Source organism: Brassica rapa, chromosome A10, assembly GCF_000309985.2.
Source record: "Brassica rapa cultivar Chiifu-401-42 chromosome A10, CAAS_Brap_v3.01, whole genome shotgun sequence".
NCBI classification, from domain to species: Eukaryota; Viridiplantae; Streptophyta; class Magnoliopsida; order Brassicales; family Brassicaceae; genus Brassica; species Brassica rapa.
The window spans coordinates 15,356,367-15,374,772 of record NC_024804.2 but is presented as its reverse complement, the minus strand read 5'-3'; the positions used below and the strand labels follow the sequence as shown (position 1 = coordinate 15,374,772).

The window sequence follows — 18,406 nt, the reverse complement described above, 5'->3', positions numbered from 1 at the left end:
AGAAAAAAAAAGAGAAAGAAGTCTTGCCAACTAAGCCAGCTTCTAAGTTCTTCCATGGTGCTAAACTGAGAAGAGTCGTACGCTCTGTTCTGTTCGAATCCAACCACTATAGCAGAATTGAGATGTAAGTTTAAATAGAACTACTACAACTGCTAAAATTAGGAATGTGTTAACACAGTGATTTTACTAAAGGAGAAGAAAAAGTAGGATCAAAGATAGTCAAAATAATGAGGGTTGCGAATACAAAATGTTAGATCGGCCTTTGTCACAGCTAAGCCAATTCTCTGATTTGTAATCATACCTAACTAGAAATAACCACCAATACATAATAATATGCATAGCGGAATGAATTCATCTAGGCTCTCCTTATTTCCTACGTTTTCCCTGCAGATACACGAAGTTTTCGAGTTAGGATCAAAACTACACAAGACTTGTTTTATCTAACGAATTGTCTGGTTTGTATCACTTAGCAGCAAAATAAACAAGTCTATATATTATAAACGATTTGCTTACCGAGGTCACAAAATCATCCATTGACAGCTGCTTTCGCTTCTTCACGAATGTAGGGCTCTCATTTGCTTGACTACCCGAAGCTCGCTTTGAAGGTGTTGCATTCTGAAACAATTTATAAAGCGTATCATCAGATGCTCAATAACTAAACAACAAAGCATGAATGTGAACTCTTTTAAGACTTTCTTCCAAGCCTCACCTTTGCAAGCTTCTTATCCCTACGGGCTCGCCTCTCTGCCTCATCATGCTCTTGGTTCTCTTTCTCAATCAGCCGGATCAGCGTGTCGCATCTCCTGGCCAGTTCTTGACTCGAACGGGATTTTACAAACCAGTCAAAGCTAAACAACGGGGATGTCTTAAAAGCTGTCTTTAGTTCATCCCAGTTTCCATACCCAAGCTTATGGACCATGCATACCTGTTAATCACAAGTTCCTCGGGTCAATGTCATCCAAAATCTCAACCCACAGAGAACAAATATAGAGGGTTAAACAGATATCAGACCAGGAAACGGTCACACTCTTCATTGTATAGCTTCCCTTTGTTCTGACCATACTGAATCTTCAGTTCCAGCCACGGGTTCCTGTAGCGGTCCAGTTTCTTCCCAATAGCTTTCATGATTTCATCTTTCCTAGAGATTCTTCCTTCCCCTTTCTCAATATTCTTGATGATTCTATCGTAATCTAAGGTCAGAGGTAAAATCTTACTTAGCATAAGATTCTTCTGCGACGCAAAATACCCGACCGTATTTTACAGCTGACACTCAAAAACTTAACAATATAAATTTTACTTACCATTTAGCTCCTTGTATCGCTCTTGGAAAACTTGAGCATATCGTTCAACCTCTTCGTCTGTTTTTCCTTCCATCTCAGATGCAATACTTTTTATATCATTCCGGCCATATTTCTCACAAGATCTAATGAAGCTGTTGAAGTCTCTTTTGCTCCATGTTGGGAAACCCTGAGGAAAACAATCAAACATATTATACAAAGGTCATCATTAAGAATGCCAACCCACTGTAAAATCAAGTGAATTCACTTGCCTCTTCCAACAATTGTTCCTTTTCTTCCACTTCTTCAGCAGTTAAGGGATCTCCAACTTCTGAGAAAGTAATTCTTAATCAGTAATAGGTTCAGTGGAGTCATATAAGGATAGAGGAAACAGACTGAAAAAAACAAGCTTCACCTTCAGGTTCATCAGCTTCAACTGTGTCTTTCATCTGAGTTTTCTGATGTGTTTGCTGAAATCAAAACGAATGAAGATGCTATCACACCCTAAAACACCTTTAAACTAAAAATTGCATAAATGACATGATAAGTCGATAGATCTTTCAAATAAAAAAACAACCATAAGGTGTCGCACTTCCTTTTCATACAGCTCGGTCAATCTCTGTGTGTTAAAGAACTGGAAATCATGCCTGGGGGATGGAAAAGAAAATTAGATATATAGGATAAAAATATCATCCAGGAAAATGGTACTTACAAATGGGGCATGCGCGGAATTCTAGGCTCTTTGGGTTTAGCCGGAGCACCTTGTCGCAATGTTTGCTTGAAGTATTCATTTTCAGAGTAGCTGAAGGGTAGGTACATAAAAGTAAGTATTTGAGGTTGGATGTTGTTGAGGAAGACATGATAAATCACATAACAAAAAAAAAGAGAAGTAAATACTTACTTGCGCTTTCTTTCTCTTTTTGGTGGATCATTCCAATTCTCACTCACAATCTTCTTAAAATCCAACTTGTTCTCATCCTACCAAACAATAAAGATATAAATTTAGTACAAAAGATTATTCAAAATAGTGCAGGTGCGTAAGCAGAGTATGCAAGAGTACCTTATTATCATCGTCAAAATCATATAGGTCAGCAGCTGCAACAAACCGCAAATCACATTAGCCATGCAAGGGAGTTGCCATTAAAAATAACACAAAGGGTTACATGAGATGCTTACGGTCATCCATTTTAAACTGTATTGCATCTTCAGTGAACTTCTTCATTTTCGCATCAAGTTCAGCAGTTGCCTCTTCTCCTTTGGCAATGATTCTGTCAATATCCTCATCCGTAATTGTGCTATCTTTAGAACTGAACACCATTTCAGCACCATATCTAACCATTTGGAGTAACTCATCCTTATTAACAGCTGAAAAGTATAGAAAAGAAACAAAACAATAAGAGAATGAAAATCCATACAAGACGCGCCTATACATTTTACAACCTCAGTAGACAAACACTTACTTTTCTGTTCTGCCAATCGCCCTTGCTGAATTACCAGAGCATCAAGTGCCAATTTCTTGTAAGCTCTTTCAATCACTTTTTCCTCAATAGCATTCTGTAAATGGCCAATACAAAATTAGTTTTAGGTTCTGGATGCTTTTCATACTTAATATACATGTGTAGAAGACTAACTTCTGTGCAGAACCGGAATACTTGAACTTCTTTCTTTTGACCAATCCTATGTGCACGATCTTGAGCTTGCAAGTCAACTTGGGGATTCCTGCGAGATTCCGCCCACCACATTAAGCAAGAAGAAAATATTCTTACACTACAATCGACAAGAAAAAGCTTACCAGTCACTATCATACAGGATCACAATATCTGCAGTAGCAAGATTGATACCAAGCCCTCCAGCTCTAGTGGATAACAAGAAAACAAATTTCTCACTTCCTGGCTTGTTGTAGGCTTCTATGGAAGCGTCTCGTTCGTCACCACCAGTATTTCCATCAATACGGCAGTACTGGTAACCACGATACAACATATAATCTTCAAGAATATCCAAAAGCCTTGTCATCTGATACAGACGAGCGAAATCATTAGAATAAGAGAACAAAAAGAATAGCACTCAAACAAAAGGAAACAAAGGAAGGAACCATTATTTGTTGTGTTAAGTCCTACCTGAGAAAATATCAGAACCCTTGAATCGCGTTCTTTCAACTTAGGTAGCAATTTGTCTAAGAGAATCATCTTACCTGGAAACAAGAATCGCAACAGAAATTACTAAGACATTAAATGGCTACAGTATAAAATTTGAATGCAATTCATACCTGAATTTGTTACAAGGTGATCCCCTGTGGTATAAGGGGGGCCAGGCTCTGCACCCTGAAAGAGATAAGGGTGATTGCAGCATTTGCGCAATTGCATTGCTATGTTCAACAGACGTTTGCGTTCTCCCCCACCATTAACCACTTCAAGATCTTTCTGCAGTAGCGCCTTGTAGTACTGTTTTTGCATCTGCGACAAGCCAACCTTAAGTATCGTCTCCTTTTTTGGAGGCAAGCCTTTCTCTACATCTGATTTTAACCTCCGAAGAAGAAATGGTCGGAGAACCTAAAAAGATAAGAGTAAGCGATAAGCATAACAACTTAGAAATTAAAATCGATTAACCACGAATACATACCTTATGAAGCTGTTGAACAACTTCTTGCTGGTCATTTTCACCAGAAATTTGAAACCACTCATCAAAAGTCTCTGCTGAACTAAAAACCTCTGGCAGAAGAAAATTGAGAAGAGCCCACAATTCATGGAGATTATTCTGTATATAAGAAACAAATATGAACATATCAAATGAGAACAGTATTATCTGAAACAGTCATAAGTACAAAGGACATAAGAAGCATGTATAAAGAATGCACAATAAAAACAACAATGTTCAAATAATCATGAAAAAGGTTGGTAATTATTCTAAATAGATTGAACAAATACCTGAAGGGGGGTTCCCGTGATAAGAAGCCGGTAATTGGTACTAAAAAGTCTCATCGTTTTTGAAAGAAGTGAATTCTCATTCTTGATTCGGTGTGCTTCATCAATAATTATGTAACGCCAGCTAAAGCGACGCAAGGATGTCTTCTCTTTGATAGCCATCTCAAAGCTTGTGACACAAACGTCGAATTTACCCACAACAAGCAGTTCATCACGGATATATCTCTGCATTGTTTAACGTATATTTCAGAATCCTAGCGAGCACACATAAATACAACCATGAAATGGCAAAGCATTTGTGACTCACCCTTTCCTCAGGATTACCAAGGAATTTCACGGCGCGCAGGACAGGACAAAATCGACGAATTTCATTCATCCAGTTACCAATGGTTGATTTTGGAGTAACAATCATATGAGGGCCATTAATTCCCTTGAATTCATGCAGGTAAGCGAGCAACGAAATTGTTTGAAGTGTCTTCCCCAGACCCTAGACCATGGAACAAAAATGAGGTAATGATTAGCATCCGAGAAAATAGAGAGCTGAAAACCCTTAGCTTAGTTATGCAGTAGTTTACCATTTCATCTGCAAGAATTCCATTTATGCCATTCTCGTACAGCCGAATGAGCCAGTTTAAACCAGCCAATTGGTAATCTCTCATTTTCCCCTGAATACCTGTCATATGAATATTACGAAGGTCAGAACTCTAAAATTCAACCGAATTTACCCAGTAAACCTAGACACTATGAGGTAGCCGCTGAGGTAATACGTATAACATGCGTTAGAAAAGTGAGCGTAAGGTTTCATATCCTATTATAACTTCTGTTCAGTGCTTGCAATAAGACTTGTGCGCCATTCTAGATAAAAAAGAGCAAAATACAAGTACTTACAAGACGGTTGTGTGAGCAATCGTGTGCCTCCAGATCCAGAAATACCACCTTCTTCTTCCTTTAAACATTCTTGATCTTCCTCTTCTTCAGTTAATTTGGAAGCATGACGTCCCCTGAAGACAAAGTGAAACCCAATAAGTAAGCCATGAGACTGTGTACTTATCATATTTCATGAAACGTCCCAATGAATGACCATAATATATTTTGAGATTATTTACAATGCAACACACCTTCCTTTCCCCTTCTTCTGAGACGAAGATGGTTCACTTTTAGCAAAATGTGCAAACAACTCAGTTTGCTGCAGAAGATAAGTAAGTCTCCCTTTTCCTTTGTTGTTCTACAAACAAAGAACGATTGAGATTTTTCAATGCCTGGGGATGTAAAAGACAAACAGCTAAAATCCTAACAAATTATTTACCAGCTTACCATGTCTTTATCTATGGAAGCATTTTGTGCGTCCAAAATTTCCTGAATTTTCTGCCTCTTCATCTTCTGCATCTCTTTAAGCCTAGCCTTCTCACGTTTCCTGATTTCAGCTTTCTCGTCATCTTCTTCATCCTACAGATGCCCATAAAATCATAAAAAGCGTTACCAAATATCCTCAGGAGTCACATCAGAGAAATACCAAAGGAAACCTTAATCGTGGCTAAATTAAAATTTAAGATTTCGAGCAAATTCACAGCGAACATGATAATGCGAATCGAAAAGGGCGAACAGAGGTACCTCATCGGCATCATCTTCTACAGGGACGACCTCATCGTCAGATACGAGTGCTTCGTCGGGGGCAACCTCTTCCTCTTCCTCGTTGGAGTCCGCCGAGCGAGCAACGGCTTGGAGCTCCTCATCGTCTTCTTCCACATTGACCTGATCGTTAACTCGCTCATCCTCTTCCGACGAAGAGTAAGCCTCGTCTGAAGAAACTTCCCGATTCGAAGCTCTCGCCATCGCCACAACGCCTCTCTGAGATCCCTGATTTCGGCCGAGATCGAGGGTTCTTTAAGACGGACGTTTGAAACGACTGTACCTTTGGAGAGACGGTTTTAACCCCGTTGATTCGAGAGATCTAAATCTAACGGCTTCAGATGTGCCACGTTGCTTATATATAATTTCCCGCCACTTGAGATCCCGCTTTGGACTAATGGGCCAAAAAGGCCCATGGGCTCAACATTAGGTCAAATTTTGATACGTAGTTTAACTGCCTTATCCATATATCTCGCCGAATCACGCAAACGACAGCTCAGAACTCGAATCTATGACACAAGCTACAACTGAAATTCCACTAATACCCTTGGTAAGAGGCTAAGACGCTTTCTCTCCGACATCTTTGCGTATTAAAGGATGAAGGTGGAATTTAAATTAAAAAAATGATTCGTATCGCTTCGACGTTTCTTCCTCCTCCTCCTTCGCGAGAGTCGTCATCGCATATCAATCACGCTCCTCTTATATAAGTCGCCGCTAATTTCATAGCGGGAGATAGTCTCCGATCATCGACCGATCGCTTGCTTTGATCCTCAGTTTTTTCGGGTTCTGAGATTCCTGGATTGGGTTACTGGAATCTCTTGATATAAGGTAAACTGTTGTGATTATTTGCTTCCTAATTTTGCTATGATTTAGCTCAATTTTCCGTGATTTTGAATTTGTGAATGTGGACCTTCTTGCAGAACATGGGACAGAAGAGATGGATGTTCTTGCTGGCAATTTTTTCTGTTCTTCTGTCATTTACAAGTGGAAGAGGTGGTAATGAAACTTCTATAATGATATGTCTGTCGGTTTCCTTTCTGGAACTTGAGTTCACAATTTATCCCATTGAGTCTAGTTAAGATAATAAGTTTTGAAACTTAGAGATGTATTGATAGTTGTTTCGGATGATTCATTAAGGTCTAATTACATGTTCTGTCATGTTTTTTTTGTTTCTAGAGGAACAAATCAATATATAACCCATTTAGCATCAGATTCATAAGGGACCATGAATAATAAAAATTATTGATTTCAAAGCCTTGTGATGCGACAATCTTTTGTACTTGTTATATGAGCTGTGAGGTTATATAAATGAGTTAAATCTGAAACAAGTGAGTTGATGGTGACTTATTTCTTCTAATTGTAGTTCTCAAGTTGAAGAGCGATGATGATCGACATGTGTACAACCATACGCTTACACTGACACTTGTGGAGTATGCTTCTGCGGTAAGCTAATATTGCAGATACTTAAGTAATAACAAAAAAGAGCTGTAACAACCGTTTTACGTTATTCCCCTGCCGATTGCATTTCATTTATCTCTAATATTCTCTGAGAAAAAGATGGAGTCTGAGAAAAAAGAGATGTAACAGCCGTTTCATTTATCTCTAACAAATGTTATTCCTCGTGTTTTCATTTATAGTTGTTAATAGAAAAAAAAAACTCTGTTAATAGTACTACTAGAGAAGAGAGCGTAAGCTGATAAAGTCCACCAGTTTGGATGATACAAGTTTGTTTGTGTATGCAGGTCTATGTGTCTGATTTGACAGAATTATTTAATTGGACGTGTGAAAGATGCAATGGTTTGACTAAGGTATAACATTTGTTGAGGCAGATCACTGGCTGAAGCCACAATAGCTAGCTCCAGTTGGGAATTCTGACGTGGTTTTGGATGGTGCAGGGTTTCGAAGTAATAGAGATAATATTTGACGTTGAGCATTGCCTACAGGTCTGTCGTGATATCATAAGCTACATCTGGACACAATGTCTTTAGTTGAACAGTTGTTAATATCAGTAAGGGGTTACCTGTAACAACAGGCATATGTTGGTGTGGCAAAGGATTTGAATGCTATCATTATTGCATTCCGGGGAACTCAAGAACACAGGTATTATTCTTGTCACTGTAATCGTTAAGGTACATGCCTAAATTTGCTTGATTGCTTAATCAGCTCAAACATTTGTGCAGCATACAAAACTGGGTCTCGGATTTGTTCTGGAAACAGCTCGATCTCAATTACCCTGACATGCCAGATGCAATGGTACGCTTTAATGTCAAGTTTTGTCATCTAGATGTCATGTAGTAAGTTGGAATTTCTAATACTTGTCTGCATTGGCAGGTGCACCATGGCTTCTATAGTGCTTATCACAATACAACTCTACGCCCTGCAGTTTTGGGTGCAGTACAACGAGCGAAGATATCCTATGGTGCGAACATCAACATCATTGTGACCGGTCATTCAATGGGAGGAGCCATGGCTGCCTTTTGTGGACTAGACCTAGTTGTAATGATACTTAACTCTAACCACATTTTTATATCTTATAGTTATGGCCTTTGAAATTGTTCCTTGACTTTGATTTGGAATGTCTTGTCAATCACAGGTAAATGAAGGAGAAGAAAACGTACAGGTGATGACATTTGGGCAACCTCGTGTTGGGAATGCGGCTTTTGCATCATATTACAGTTTGCTTGTGCCTAACACCTTCAGGATCACGCATGAGCATGATATGGTTCTTCACCTGCCTCCTTACTATCATATTTTCCCTCAGAAAACATACCACCACTTCCCAACAGAGGTAACGTCGTTTTCTCAGTCCACTAGGTGTTCATCAGAATAACATTTTTAGTATTAATCTACTTTATGCAAAAAATCTAGACTAGGCAAGCGTTTTTTAAATGTCTCAGAATATAATTTCTCAGTCTGGTTTATTGACTGTCTGGAAGAACCGATGGTGTGTTTCGGTTTGCAGGTGTGGGTGAGAGATCTCGGTTTTTCGAGTCTAGTTCTTGCTAGTGTGGAGAAAGTTTGTGACAACACTGGTGAGGATCCTACATGCAGCAGGTAACGAGCAATCCCTCTAAACAGTTTGCTGCTATAGGTCCATTCCGCAAGTAGAAACTTAGGATTGTTATTAACTACCACAACCAACCGGATCGATGACTGTTGTTGGTCAGGAAACGTTACAAGATGGCTTATGTTTCATGTTCTAGCTGAGTCACCAGACATTTTTAATGCGGATGATCTCAGTATAATAATTGTTAATCCTTGTCGTTTCAGATCGGTGGTGGGGAATAGCATCTCTGACCATTTAAAGTACTTTGGGATAGATCTAAGGTGTGAGACGTGGAGACAATGCACAATAGTGATGAGCCATGAGATGGATAGATTCAGCAGGAAAGATTCAAAGGGTAACCTAGTAATGTCACGGACACTTCCTTCCACGACTGTTAGCGAAACAGAAGCTCTACTCGAAAATGGTAGTCTTTAAAGTCTAGAGGCGTCGGTGGGATAGAGTCTTTGTCAAGCAAAGTTTGAAAGGGAAGGTTTTGGGAGACTCATATGTGGAGAAAGAAGAATGGGTCGTTGATTCTTTGTGGGGTCTAGAAAGAAAGTGTGGATAATAACAAAAGACTTTTGTAAATTAAGTCGTAGGATGAATAGCATGTAACAATGTATAGTTGTAATTTTTAATTAAGTCGTAGGTTTAAATCCATATGTTCACATTGTTATTGGATCCAAATATGTAATAATGTATATATGGATATTGACATTTGGCTGGTAAACTGTATAGTTTTGATGTTATCACTTACAAATTTATGGACAAAATGCAAGAAATAGCAAACCCGCTAGATGAGAAAGAGTGTTTTAGTAGATCTCAGTCCTAACTCCTAACTGCCAAATAAAGACGCAATCAAAACCGAAAAAAAAAAGAAAATCATCATCGACCCTGTAGTTCCGAAAATACCCTTGACTCTTGATGATATCTAACACGCGTCGCCTCTTTCCTCTTTGCGTATAAAGGACGAAACTGGAAATCAGATTTAAAATAAGGAAAAAACAAACGAATATTCGTATTTTCAGAGGCGTTTCGAATCGCAATCGCAATTATTTCTCAGCCGAGGAGGAGAGGATTTAATCCCCGATCACTAGTGTCCGTATTTATATCCATTCGTGCTTCTTTCGCTTTGCTTTGAACCTCAGTTTTTGTCTGGTTGGTGAGTTCTCTTGGGGCCTTTTTGCTCTAATAATAATCCTCGATTAGCTCGTTTCATAAGCTTTAATTTAGCTTCAAAATCCTCCTTTGATTAGCTCAATTTCGCCGTTGATGAACCATAGATTGATGCGGGTTGTGTCTTGTTGTATTGTTGCAGGACATGGAGCATAAGAGATGGGTGTTCTTGCTGGCAATATTTGCTTGTCTTCTTTTCTTTTCGCGTGGACGAGGTAATAATGATTATTTGTATTTGTATGTTTCCTTTAGAGGCTACTTCATTTTTCAGTTCTCTCTTTTGTGTCTTTCCTAACTAAGATAATAAGCTAGTGAAGGGGTTGTTCATTAAAGGGGACATTTTTATTTAAGACTGCAAAAATTGTGACTTTGTGGTGTAACCTTGTCTCTTTTAGTTGCAGTTCTCAAGTGGAAGACTGATGATGATTCACCTGTTTACAACCATACACTTGCCTTAACTCTTGTTGAGTATACTTCTGCGGTGAGTTGATAGCGCAATTACTAACACTAATCAAAAAGGCCTTTAACAACTGTTTTTCTTTGAATGCCATTTATCTCTAATATTCTGCTAGATGAAAAAGGAATGTGTAACACTTGCGACTTCATTTATCGTTATTAGCACTACTATAGAAGAGAGTTTATGCTGATAAAGTGCACCAGATGGGTGAATCAAGTTTGTTTATGTATGCAGGTCTATATGTCTGATTTGACAGAACTCTTCACTTGGACATGTGAAAGATGCAATGGTTTGACTAAGGTATTACATTTGTTTTTTTAAGCCACAGTATGCATAAATCTAGTAGCTGTAAGATTGGATATTCTAACGTTCTTTGAGGATGGTGCAGGGTTTCCAAGTAATAGAGATAATAGTTGACATTGAGCACTGCCTACAGGTCTGCCATGATATCTTAAGCTGTATGAGGATATGATGTTCTTTCATTGAACAAGTAATTGATATCAGCTCTTTTAACTTGTGACAACAGGGATATGTTGGGGTAGCAAAGGATTTGAATGCTATCGTCATTGCATTTCGGGGAACTCAAGAACACAGGTATCATTCTCGTCATTGTAGTCTAGAAGCTACACCCTTTATCTAAACTTGGTTGATGCTTAATCAAACCCAAAACATGTGCAGCATACAAAACTGGGTCTCAGACTTGTTCTGGAAACAACTCGATCTAAATTACCCTGATATGCCAGATGCAATGGTAAGCTTTAACAAGCAAGTTTTTGTCATCTAGATTACCATTTAGTAAGGCGGAGTTATTTAGTGTTATTCTACATTGGCAGGTTCACCATGGCTTCTATAGTGCTTATCACAATACAACGGTACGTCCTGCAGTTTTGGATGCAGTAAAACGAGCGAAGAAATTCTATGGAGAGAACATCAAGATCATGGTGACTGGCCATTCAATGGGAGGAGCCATGGCTGCCTTTTGTGGACTAGACCTAGTTGTAATCATCCTTTACTTCAACTAAATTTCGTTATATCTTATTGTCATGTCCTGTGAAGTTGTTAATGACTTCTTTTGGGGTGTAAATCGCAGGTAAATGAAGGCTACGAAAACGTACAGGTCATGACATTTGGGCAACCTCGTATTGGGAATGCGGCTTTTGCATCTTATTATAGTTTGCTTGTGCCTAACACCTTCCGGATCACGCATGACCGAGATATCGTTCCTCATCTGCCTCCTTTCTTTTATCTTTTCCCTCAGAAAACATACCACCACTTCCCAACAGAGGTAAACAGAGCCTTTTACTATTTTTATTTAGTTGTTCTCAGCATCCTCCGAGACCTTACATGTTCATCAGAGTAACAGGTTTGAGATCTTTATTCAAACAGTTGGTAATAGTGTGTTTCGGGTTGCAGGTCTGGGTGAGAGATCTCAGTGTTTTGAAAATTGTTCGTTTTGGTATTGAGAAAGTTTGTGACAACACCGGTGAAGATCCTACATGCTGCAGGTAACTAACTATTATAATCTTTGGTCCGCAAGAACATATAAACTAGCAAAAACAAGCCCCCAAATCGAAGCATAAGATCATTACTTACTATCGTTGACATGGCTTTTAATGTTTTCACTTTGGTACATTTTGACTGGAATATATATAACATGACTTATGTTTCATGTTTTCACTTGGTTAGAGGACAGTTTTGACATGAATATAGTATAACTTGTTCGCTTTTGTTGTTTCAGATCGGTAATGGGAAGTAGCATATCCGACCATTTAACCTACTTTGGGGTAGAATTGATGTGTGAGACATGGAGACAATGCAGCATAGTGATGGGTCGTGAAGTAGAGAGTTACAGCAGAAGAGATTCAAAGGGCAACATATTCCTGTCCCGGACAGATCCTTCCACGGAGGTAACTGAAACGAAAACTCAATCCACAACCGGAGTCTCCAGTATTTAGGAGCTGGTTGATGAGAGTGTTGAGCAAGAGTGCTTGCTTCAAAGGGAGAGTTTGGGAAATTCAGATGTGGAGGAGGAAGAAGAGTTCTTTGATTCTTTGTGGTCGTGTAAGATAGTGTACAGATAATAATAATCAAGGCGTTGTAAATAGGTCGTCCGTTGATATAAATGAAAAAACAAACCTTTTTATTAATTTAAATCCATTATCTCATGGATATTGGACAACTATGTAAATATAAAATGTGTATGGATGGATATCCAATTTCTCTGGATAGTGAATTTATGTGTTATATGTAATATAATGTTCAGTGTTCACTAGTTTGAGCTCCAAAGCGATGAATGTGTTATCTTATCTGCATGCTTTGGCTGATTTACGAATTGACCGGGCTGGTTGTAAACAGTTCTGGTTGTGAAAGTATATTCCTTTTTATCAATGATTTCGTTGTTGTTGGAATTTTTTAATTTAGATCTAACACAATAAAAACAAAACAAAACGTCTTTGACACAAATTACCTCAAATGTGTGTTGGCCTAGAAGGGGATAAGATTATGACAGCAACCAAACCAAAATAAATTGATTTATTAAAGCACGGAAACTGCACCAACTGCTTCTAGTTATGGAATAGAAAGTTTTGAGAAGGCTAATATAGTACAATAATTCATATTTTGACCGTCTCTGGCCTGTAGCTAATGTATGATCTCATTAAAAAAATTGCATTTTATTCACATACGTGTTAATTTTTTAACAGCAAAGTATTTGACATATATTATTACTCACCATGAAAGCTAATAGTATTATACGCTTCATGTACAGAAGCATTTTCCAAGGTTTTGTAACTTTGTAAGTATATATTAAAGAAAAGGGATGGAGATCTGAATGTCAAGTGGCCTGCATGTATGATAGTAAGATGTACACGAAACGAATATATTGTAGCATTTTACTAACATTATCCACATCCCACGTTATTTATAGTCTTTTTAAGTTTAGCCCATGATTTTAAAACTAAAGCTGTTTGTAATCTTGTTACACCGGAGATCCTGTTAAATTGTTTTTCTCCGGTATAAAGCTCGAAACACACTAGACATGAATTTATTAAAATGCAATTAATTTATGTGTAATTTTGAAATGAAGCATATCAAAAGGTGTTGATTTAGAAATCCCCCCCCCAATTCGAGTAAATTTTAGTATTTTTCATCTCTATATGTTATTTCCGTTTATAGAAATAGTGATATATTAAGATGGACAAGCTCGTGGTACCATCACGTGGTCCAATGGGCTTGGTGGGGGCAATGTAACTGACTCAAGCAACGAACACTTGACCCTTTTTTTTATTGCAAAATGCAACTCTCGCCACTGCCTAAAAATTGATCAATCATACTCTTTTGTATTCGCAAATGCCTAAAAAAATTGTAACCTACCTTTATCTATGAATAAGTATCAGGTGTCTTATTACTGTATTTTTATAATCTTATTAATATTTGCTAAAATATTATACAAATTGGATATTAAATAAAATTATTTTTTGGAAACATATATAGAAATTGTAATCACCACCTTTAGCCTTCCAAAAACTCCAATTGATAAACAAATAAGTCATTAACTATCATTCTGCTAATATTACACAATTTACAAAGAAAAAAAACATTTATTTTTATATTAGAAAAGCACCGGGAAATAAATAGAAATTGTCTGTTACATAACCGATCTAGAAATATGATTGGTCAATAAATCGGCGCGCTCTCTGTTGCGGTTGGATCCACGTCATCCATCTCCTTCACCACCTTCTCCACCTTATCTCTCTCTCCATTAAATCATTCTCGTCTTTAAAGCCACCAGGCTTATAACAAGATTCACAAGGAGAGAGAGAGAAGATAAAGCGAAAAGATCCAAAGGCTTTATTTCTTTCTCTCTGAAAAAATAGGAAGATTGAAGAACTTTGTGTTCACCTTCTTCGATAAAAACAAGACCGTGGTGGGGTCTGTTATTCATTCCTGGCCTTGCGATTCCGATAAAACCATCGGATTCAAAAGCCCATTCATTCCCAATCCAATCCAAATCCACTTGTTCTTCGCATAATATATAGATAGACAAATAGAGAGAGAAAGAGTTACACCTACCTTTTAGCTATCTATCTCTATCTCTTTCTCTCTCTATCAGCTTTGTCTCCTCCTGTTCTCATGGAAGCCTCACCCAATGATCGTCTTCATTTTGGCGTAATGGCTTTCGGGTAAAAACATCTCCTCTGTTTCCATGTTTGTGTCTTTGTGGGTCGTGTCTCGTTGGTCCTCAAGCTCTAAATCATAAAGTTTATACCTTTTTCCACATCTGATTCATGGGTATTCGTTAGTTTCTAGTATCTGAACCCAATCGCTTCGTCTTTTTGTTTGTCTGCTCGAAACCATAGTAGATCTGTCTCGATCCATGAAACCGTATCTGATCCATGTAGATCGTTTCTGATTCCAATGTGTAATATAGGTGCGACCATTACAATAGGAGATGCCAAATCAGAGCTCCATGTTGCAACGAAGTCTTCTCTTGTCGTCATTGTCACAACGAGAGCACTGTAATATTCTCAGTCCGCACCCATCTTTATTATTACAGTTTTAAATTACTTTCCCTGATATGTCCTAATCTATTTGGGTGTACAGAGCACATTGCGCAATATCTATGACCGTCACGAGCTTGTTCGTCAAGATGTTAAACAAGTACGACAACATCCTCTGAATTGAATTATGTGATCTCAGCAAGTTCGTGTTTTTTTTTTCTGATTTTGTGTTTTTTTTTTTTCCAGGTGATTTGCTCTGTTTGCGATACAGAGCAGCCGGTAACTCTCTCGTCATTCTTATGAGTTAATGATGATCACACGCTTATCAGTATAAGCTCGTGTGTGACATTTTGGGTTGGTTTCAATGTTTGTTTTATTCAGGTAGCTCAAGTATGCACCAACTGTGGTGTCAACATGGGAGAATACTTTTGCGATATCTGCAAGTTCTATGATGACAATGTAAAGAAAGTTTATTTCTTTGTACATATGTTTGGAATCTGTTTTCTTTCTCGATATTTGAGTCTGGTCATTTGCTCATGTGTTGTCCTGTTTCAGACTGCAAAGGAACAGTTCCATTGTGATGACTGTGGAATTTGCAGGTGAGAATCTTTCTTCTTCATACAATGCGATATAGTTTATGTTCCTCGCTCTTAAGGCGTGCTTCGTTAAAAGCTGTGTGGTGTTTTTGTGTGTTGCAGAGTTGGTGGGCGTGAGAACTTCTTCCATTGCAAGAAGTGTGGTAAACTTCAAAGCAACAAACTTTTTTTCATTTTCTGCTTCAGAAAAACACAATCTAGTGTTGATTGGCTCATGAAGTTATTATATGTTTCTTTCTTGCTTTCAGGATCTTGTTATGCGATTGGCCTGCGCAACAACCATCGTTGCGTTGAGGATTCAATGCGGCATCACTGCCCCATTTGTTACGAGGTACTATGTTTGTTTAAGGCTTTTAACTTTTCATCAAAACATATGGTTGGTTTAGCAAATTGTGTGCTAGTGAGTAATGAAGATACTTTGTTTCTGTTGCAGTATCTCTTTGACTCTCTTAAAGACACAACAGTGATGAAATGTGGACACACAATGCACTTTGAATGCTATCATGAGATGCTCAAGCGTGACAAGTAATCTACACTTTTAATTCTAATCATCACTATTTAAAACCTTATGGTTGATTGTGTTAGTTCTTGAACTTGTGAGTTATTGTCTGCGTAGATTTTGTTGTCCGATTTGCTCGAGGTCAGTGATTGATATGTCAAAAACATGGCAGAGAATGGATGAAGAGGTTAGTTTAAAATACATTGTTGACTAAAGCATATCTCAGACTGAAACATATCAATATCTACTCATTGGTTTTCTTAGATTGAAGCCACTTCTATGCCATCAGATTACCGCGACAAGAAGGTAAATTAACTTATCTTTTTCTCCATCACTCGAAGCTCGATCAAAACCCTGAACATTTTAAAGTTAAACTGACAAGACTATGCGGAATTTGAGCAGGTTTGGATACTGTGCAACGACTGTAACGACACAACAGAAGTAAACTTTCATATAATCGGTCAGAAATGTGGACATTGTAGATCTTACAACACCAGAGCCATCGGACCTCCTGTTCTTCCTCAGTGACTAAACCAAACATCTTTATCACTTATTACCGCCACCAGAAAAGCAACCAAGAACTTCTTGTTGAAAAACAAAGATTGTTGATCAGTATGATCATTATTGGTCACAAAAGCAAAGACTCACATTTGTCATCTTCATGATTCTATTTGTTGTTGTTCTTATATATGATTATGTTTATTACCATTTCTATTTGTGTGAGGTAAAGCCAAGATAATGTATCATATATATTCTTGATCCAGGAAAATTACCTGTGATATAATCTCTCAACTTCACAGATTATATAATCTCAACAGTTACAACACTTAACACACTAAAAGAACTGCTCACCAAGCTCTTGACCAGCCATCCCTTCTCTAACAACCTTCTCAAAAAAGTCCTCAAGAGTATCCTTCCCATAGCTCGGCGTCTTCTCCTCACTATACTCCCCAGTCTCAGGATCAAGAATCAACATACTCTCCGCAGCATAGTACCTCCCAATCTTCCCAAACTCAGCAGCCTCCGCAACACTAGGAAACACCTTCGCGATCCCATCAAGAACACCAATCACAAAGTCCATAATCTCAATAGGAACTTTCAAGAACTTAGGCTCTCTCCCAAGTATCCTAAACAAAATCTCCCCTTGCTCCAAAGGCGTCAAGGCCTTCCCAGGCCCACCGATAGGTAACACCTTATTGATCTTGCTCTCTTCCAAGACACAGTCCGCTATGAACGAAGCTAAATCCTCCTCGCTGATGGGTTTGCAAGCGCAGAGCTTCCCGTCTCCGAACATCACGTAAGGCTTCCCGTCTTTGACGATGTCCACCTGTCCACCTAAGCTCTTGAAGAACGCCGTCGGTCTAACGATGCTGTACGTAAAGGTAGAGTCTTGAACCTCCATAAGCTCTGCTTCGAACTTGAGCTTGGCTCGCTGGAACTCGAGGAGAGGCTTCTGCACGCAGATAGCAGAGAGGAGGACGAAGTGTTTCGCGCCGAACTTCTTGCCGGCGAGGAGACTGTTCTTGGTAGCTTCGTAGTCGATCTTCCACGAGTCTTTGATGCCTCCGTTGCGGCTGGCGAGGCAGGAGACGACGACGTCGATGCCTAGGTTGAGACTCTCCACGGATTGCTCGAGGGAGGCTAGATCGGTGACGTCGGAGAAACAGACGTTAGCGCCTTGGAGCTGTTTTAAAGTCGCTTCCTTGTCGTTTTTGCCTCTGACGCCGCTCTTCTCTCTTGCAACTGCGATCACGTTGAAGCCTCTTTTGACGAGCTCTTGAACCACGAATCTGCCTATGTACCCGGTGGAGCCGACGACTAGAATGTTTATCTCGCTGGGGCTTTTGTTCCTGAAGGTGGAAGAAGACGATGTCGGAGCGGTTTCAAGAGATGAAACTGGTTTGAGTCTGAGATTCTTTGAGGGTTCATTGGTTTGGAAGGTGGAAGCGAGAGGGAATGAGTTTAATTGCTGAGGTCGTGAGAGGAGTTTGGAGTCTCTGAGGAAGGTTTTGGGTTTGGGTGTGTAGGAACAGGAAGCGAAGACGTTGAAGGGAGAAGAAAGTGACATCCTTTAGAGGTTCTGTGCAATGCTGGGGGAAATGAGAAAGTGCGAGAAAGTGAAGGAAAGTTATTCAGAGAGACGATGTGAGAGCCATTGGTTGTATGTATCCACTGGATAACTCTCCTTTGATCTTATTATTCATCCTCAAACACATAAACAAGTTAATTTTCAAAAAAGCCCTTATATTTTACTTTCTTCTTAATTTAACCCCAATAGTTTGTTCTATGGTTGAATTTCTGATCCA

At 38.8% G+C, this 18,406-nt stretch overlaps 5 protein-coding genes across 7 annotated transcripts; 3 read left to right on the top strand and 2 right to left on the bottom strand.

The window, feature by feature from the left end:
• Window positions 1–129: 129 nt before the first annotated feature.
• On the bottom strand, window positions 130–6,110 carry LOC103845818 (ISWI chromatin-remodeling complex ATPase CHR17). Its single transcript, XM_009122709.3, has 25 exons — window positions 5,810–6,110; window positions 5,513–5,644; window positions 5,317–5,423; window positions 5,087–5,199; window positions 4,774–4,871; window positions 4,506–4,685; window positions 4,202–4,423; window positions 3,897–4,031; window positions 3,544–3,826; window positions 3,395–3,468; window positions 3,070–3,290; window positions 2,909–2,996; window positions 2,738–2,831; window positions 2,454–2,642; window positions 2,338–2,372; window positions 2,179–2,255; window positions 1,990–2,079; window positions 1,855–1,924; window positions 1,693–1,747; window positions 1,550–1,608; window positions 1,302–1,467; window positions 1,012–1,190; window positions 710–925; window positions 514–615; window positions 130–384 (listed from the first exon to the last, which is right to left on the bottom strand). Exons 1-25 carry the CDS (start codon window positions 6,029–6,031, stop codon window positions 367–369), a joined length of 3,225 nt encoding a protein of 1,074 aa, XP_009120957.1. The 5' UTR covers window positions 6,032–6,110; the 3' UTR covers window positions 130–366.
• A 248-nt stretch (window positions 6,111–6,358) lies between these two features.
• Window positions 6,359–9,603, top strand: LOC103845817 (probable feruloyl esterase A). Of its 2 annotated transcripts, none has more exons than XM_009122708.3 (11): window positions 6,359–6,655; window positions 6,748–6,820; window positions 7,191–7,270; window positions 7,570–7,635; window positions 7,723–7,770; window positions 7,860–7,927; window positions 8,008–8,080; window positions 8,159–8,323; window positions 8,421–8,615; window positions 8,790–8,881; window positions 9,098–9,603. In XM_009122708.3, exons 2-11 carry the CDS (start codon window positions 6,751–6,753, stop codon window positions 9,306–9,308), a joined length of 1,068 nt encoding a protein of 355 aa, XP_009120956.1. In that variant the 5' UTR covers window positions 6,359–6,655; window positions 6,748–6,750; the 3' UTR covers window positions 9,309–9,603. The 2 variants fall into 2 exon arrangements, with proteins under 2 accessions (XP_009120956.1, XP_009120955.1); XM_009122707.3 differs by having other exon boundaries at window positions 6,748–6,823.
• A 240-nt stretch (window positions 9,604–9,843) lies between these two features.
• LOC103845816 (probable feruloyl esterase A) lies at window positions 9,844–12,778 on the top strand. 2 transcript variants are annotated; one of them, XM_009122706.2, is made up of 11 exons: window positions 9,844–10,035; window positions 10,192–10,264; window positions 10,451–10,530; window positions 10,741–10,806; window positions 10,895–10,942; window positions 11,033–11,100; window positions 11,185–11,257; window positions 11,340–11,504; window positions 11,597–11,791; window positions 11,920–12,011; window positions 12,245–12,778. In XM_009122706.2, the coding sequence occupies exons 2-11, from the start codon at window positions 10,195–10,197 to the stop codon at window positions 12,459–12,461; spliced, it is 1,074 nt and encodes a 357-aa protein (XP_009120954.2). In that variant the 5' UTR covers window positions 9,844–10,035; window positions 10,192–10,194; the 3' UTR covers window positions 12,462–12,778. The 2 variants fall into 2 exon arrangements, with proteins under 2 accessions (XP_009120954.2, XP_009120953.2); XM_009122705.2 differs by having other exon boundaries at window positions 10,445–10,530.
• A 1,304-nt stretch (window positions 12,779–14,082) lies between these two features.
• Window positions 14,083–16,843, top strand: LOC103845815 (E3 ubiquitin-protein ligase MIEL1). Its single transcript, XM_009122704.3, has 12 exons — window positions 14,083–14,687; window positions 14,936–15,023; window positions 15,109–15,165; window positions 15,252–15,284; window positions 15,387–15,464; window positions 15,561–15,604; window positions 15,704–15,744; window positions 15,850–15,932; window positions 16,035–16,126; window positions 16,218–16,287; window positions 16,365–16,406; window positions 16,503–16,843. The coding sequence occupies exons 1-12, from the start codon at window positions 14,638–14,640 to the stop codon at window positions 16,626–16,628; spliced, it is 804 nt and encodes a 267-aa protein (XP_009120952.1). The 5' UTR covers window positions 14,083–14,637; the 3' UTR covers window positions 16,629–16,843.
• On the bottom strand, window positions 16,837–18,295 carry LOC103845814 (divinyl chlorophyllide a 8-vinyl-reductase, chloroplastic). Its single transcript, XM_009122703.3, has one exon. It carries the CDS (start codon window positions 18,166–18,168, stop codon window positions 16,936–16,938), a length of 1,233 nt encoding a protein of 410 aa, XP_009120951.1. The 5' UTR covers window positions 18,169–18,295; the 3' UTR covers window positions 16,837–16,935.
• Window positions 18,296–18,406: the final 111 nt, after the last annotated feature.

What these genes read in the sequence shown, in the direction of transcription:
- LOC103845817 (XM_009122707.3), top strand. Translation starts at nt 6,751, where the DNA reads ATGGGACAGAAGAGATGGATGTTCTTGCTGGCAATTTTTTCTGTTCTT. An exon ending in CTGACATGCCAGATGCAATG is followed by an intron (nt 8,081 to 8,158) that starts GTACGCTTTAAT and finishes CTGCATTGGCAG; the next exon opens with GTGCACCATGGCTTCTATAG. An exon ending in TTTGTGGACTAGACCTAGTT is followed by an intron (nt 8,324 to 8,420) that starts GTAATGATACTT and finishes TGTCAATCACAG; the next exon opens with GTAAATGAAGGAGAAGAAAA.
- LOC103845815 (XM_009122704.3), top strand. Translation starts at nt 14,638, where the DNA reads ATGGAAGCCTCACCCAATGATCGTCTTCATTTTGGCGTAATGGCTTTC. An exon ending in GATGACTGTGGAATTTGCAG is followed by an intron (nt 15,605 to 15,703) that starts GTGAGAATCTTT and finishes TGTGTGTTGCAG; the next exon opens with AGTTGGTGGGCGTGAGAACT. An exon ending in CTTCCATTGCAAGAAGTGTG is followed by an intron (nt 15,745 to 15,849) that starts GTAAACTTCAAA and finishes TCTTGCTTTCAG; the next exon opens with GATCTTGTTATGCGATTGGC.
- LOC103845818 (XM_009122709.3), bottom strand. Translation starts at nt 6,031, where the DNA reads ATGGCGAGAGCTTCGAATCGGGAAGTTTCTTCAGACGAGGCTTACTCT. An exon ending in TAGAAGATGATGCCGATGAG is followed by an intron (nt 5,645 to 5,809) that starts GTACCTCTGTTC and finishes GGGCATCTGTAG; the next exon opens with GATGAAGAAGATGACGAGAA. An exon ending in TTGTTCAACAGCTTCATAAG is followed by an intron (nt 3,827 to 3,896) that starts GTATGTATTCGT and finishes TTATCTTTTTAG; the next exon opens with GTTCTCCGACCATTTCTTCT.
- LOC103845814 (XM_009122703.3), bottom strand. Translation starts at nt 18,168, where the DNA reads ATGTCACTTTCTTCTCCCTTCAACGTCTTCGCTTCCTGTTCCTACACA.
- LOC103845816 (XM_009122705.2), top strand. Translation starts at nt 10,195, where the DNA reads ATGGAGCATAAGAGATGGGTGTTCTTGCTGGCAATATTTGCTTGTCTT. An exon ending in TTTCTTTTCGCGTGGACGAG is followed by an intron (nt 10,265 to 10,444) that starts GTAATAATGATT and finishes TGTCTCTTTTAG; the next exon opens with TTGCAGTTCTCAAGTGGAAG. An exon ending in GATGCAATGGTTTGACTAAG is followed by an intron (nt 10,807 to 10,894) that starts GTATTACATTTG and finishes AGGATGGTGCAG; the next exon opens with GGTTTCCAAGTAATAGAGAT.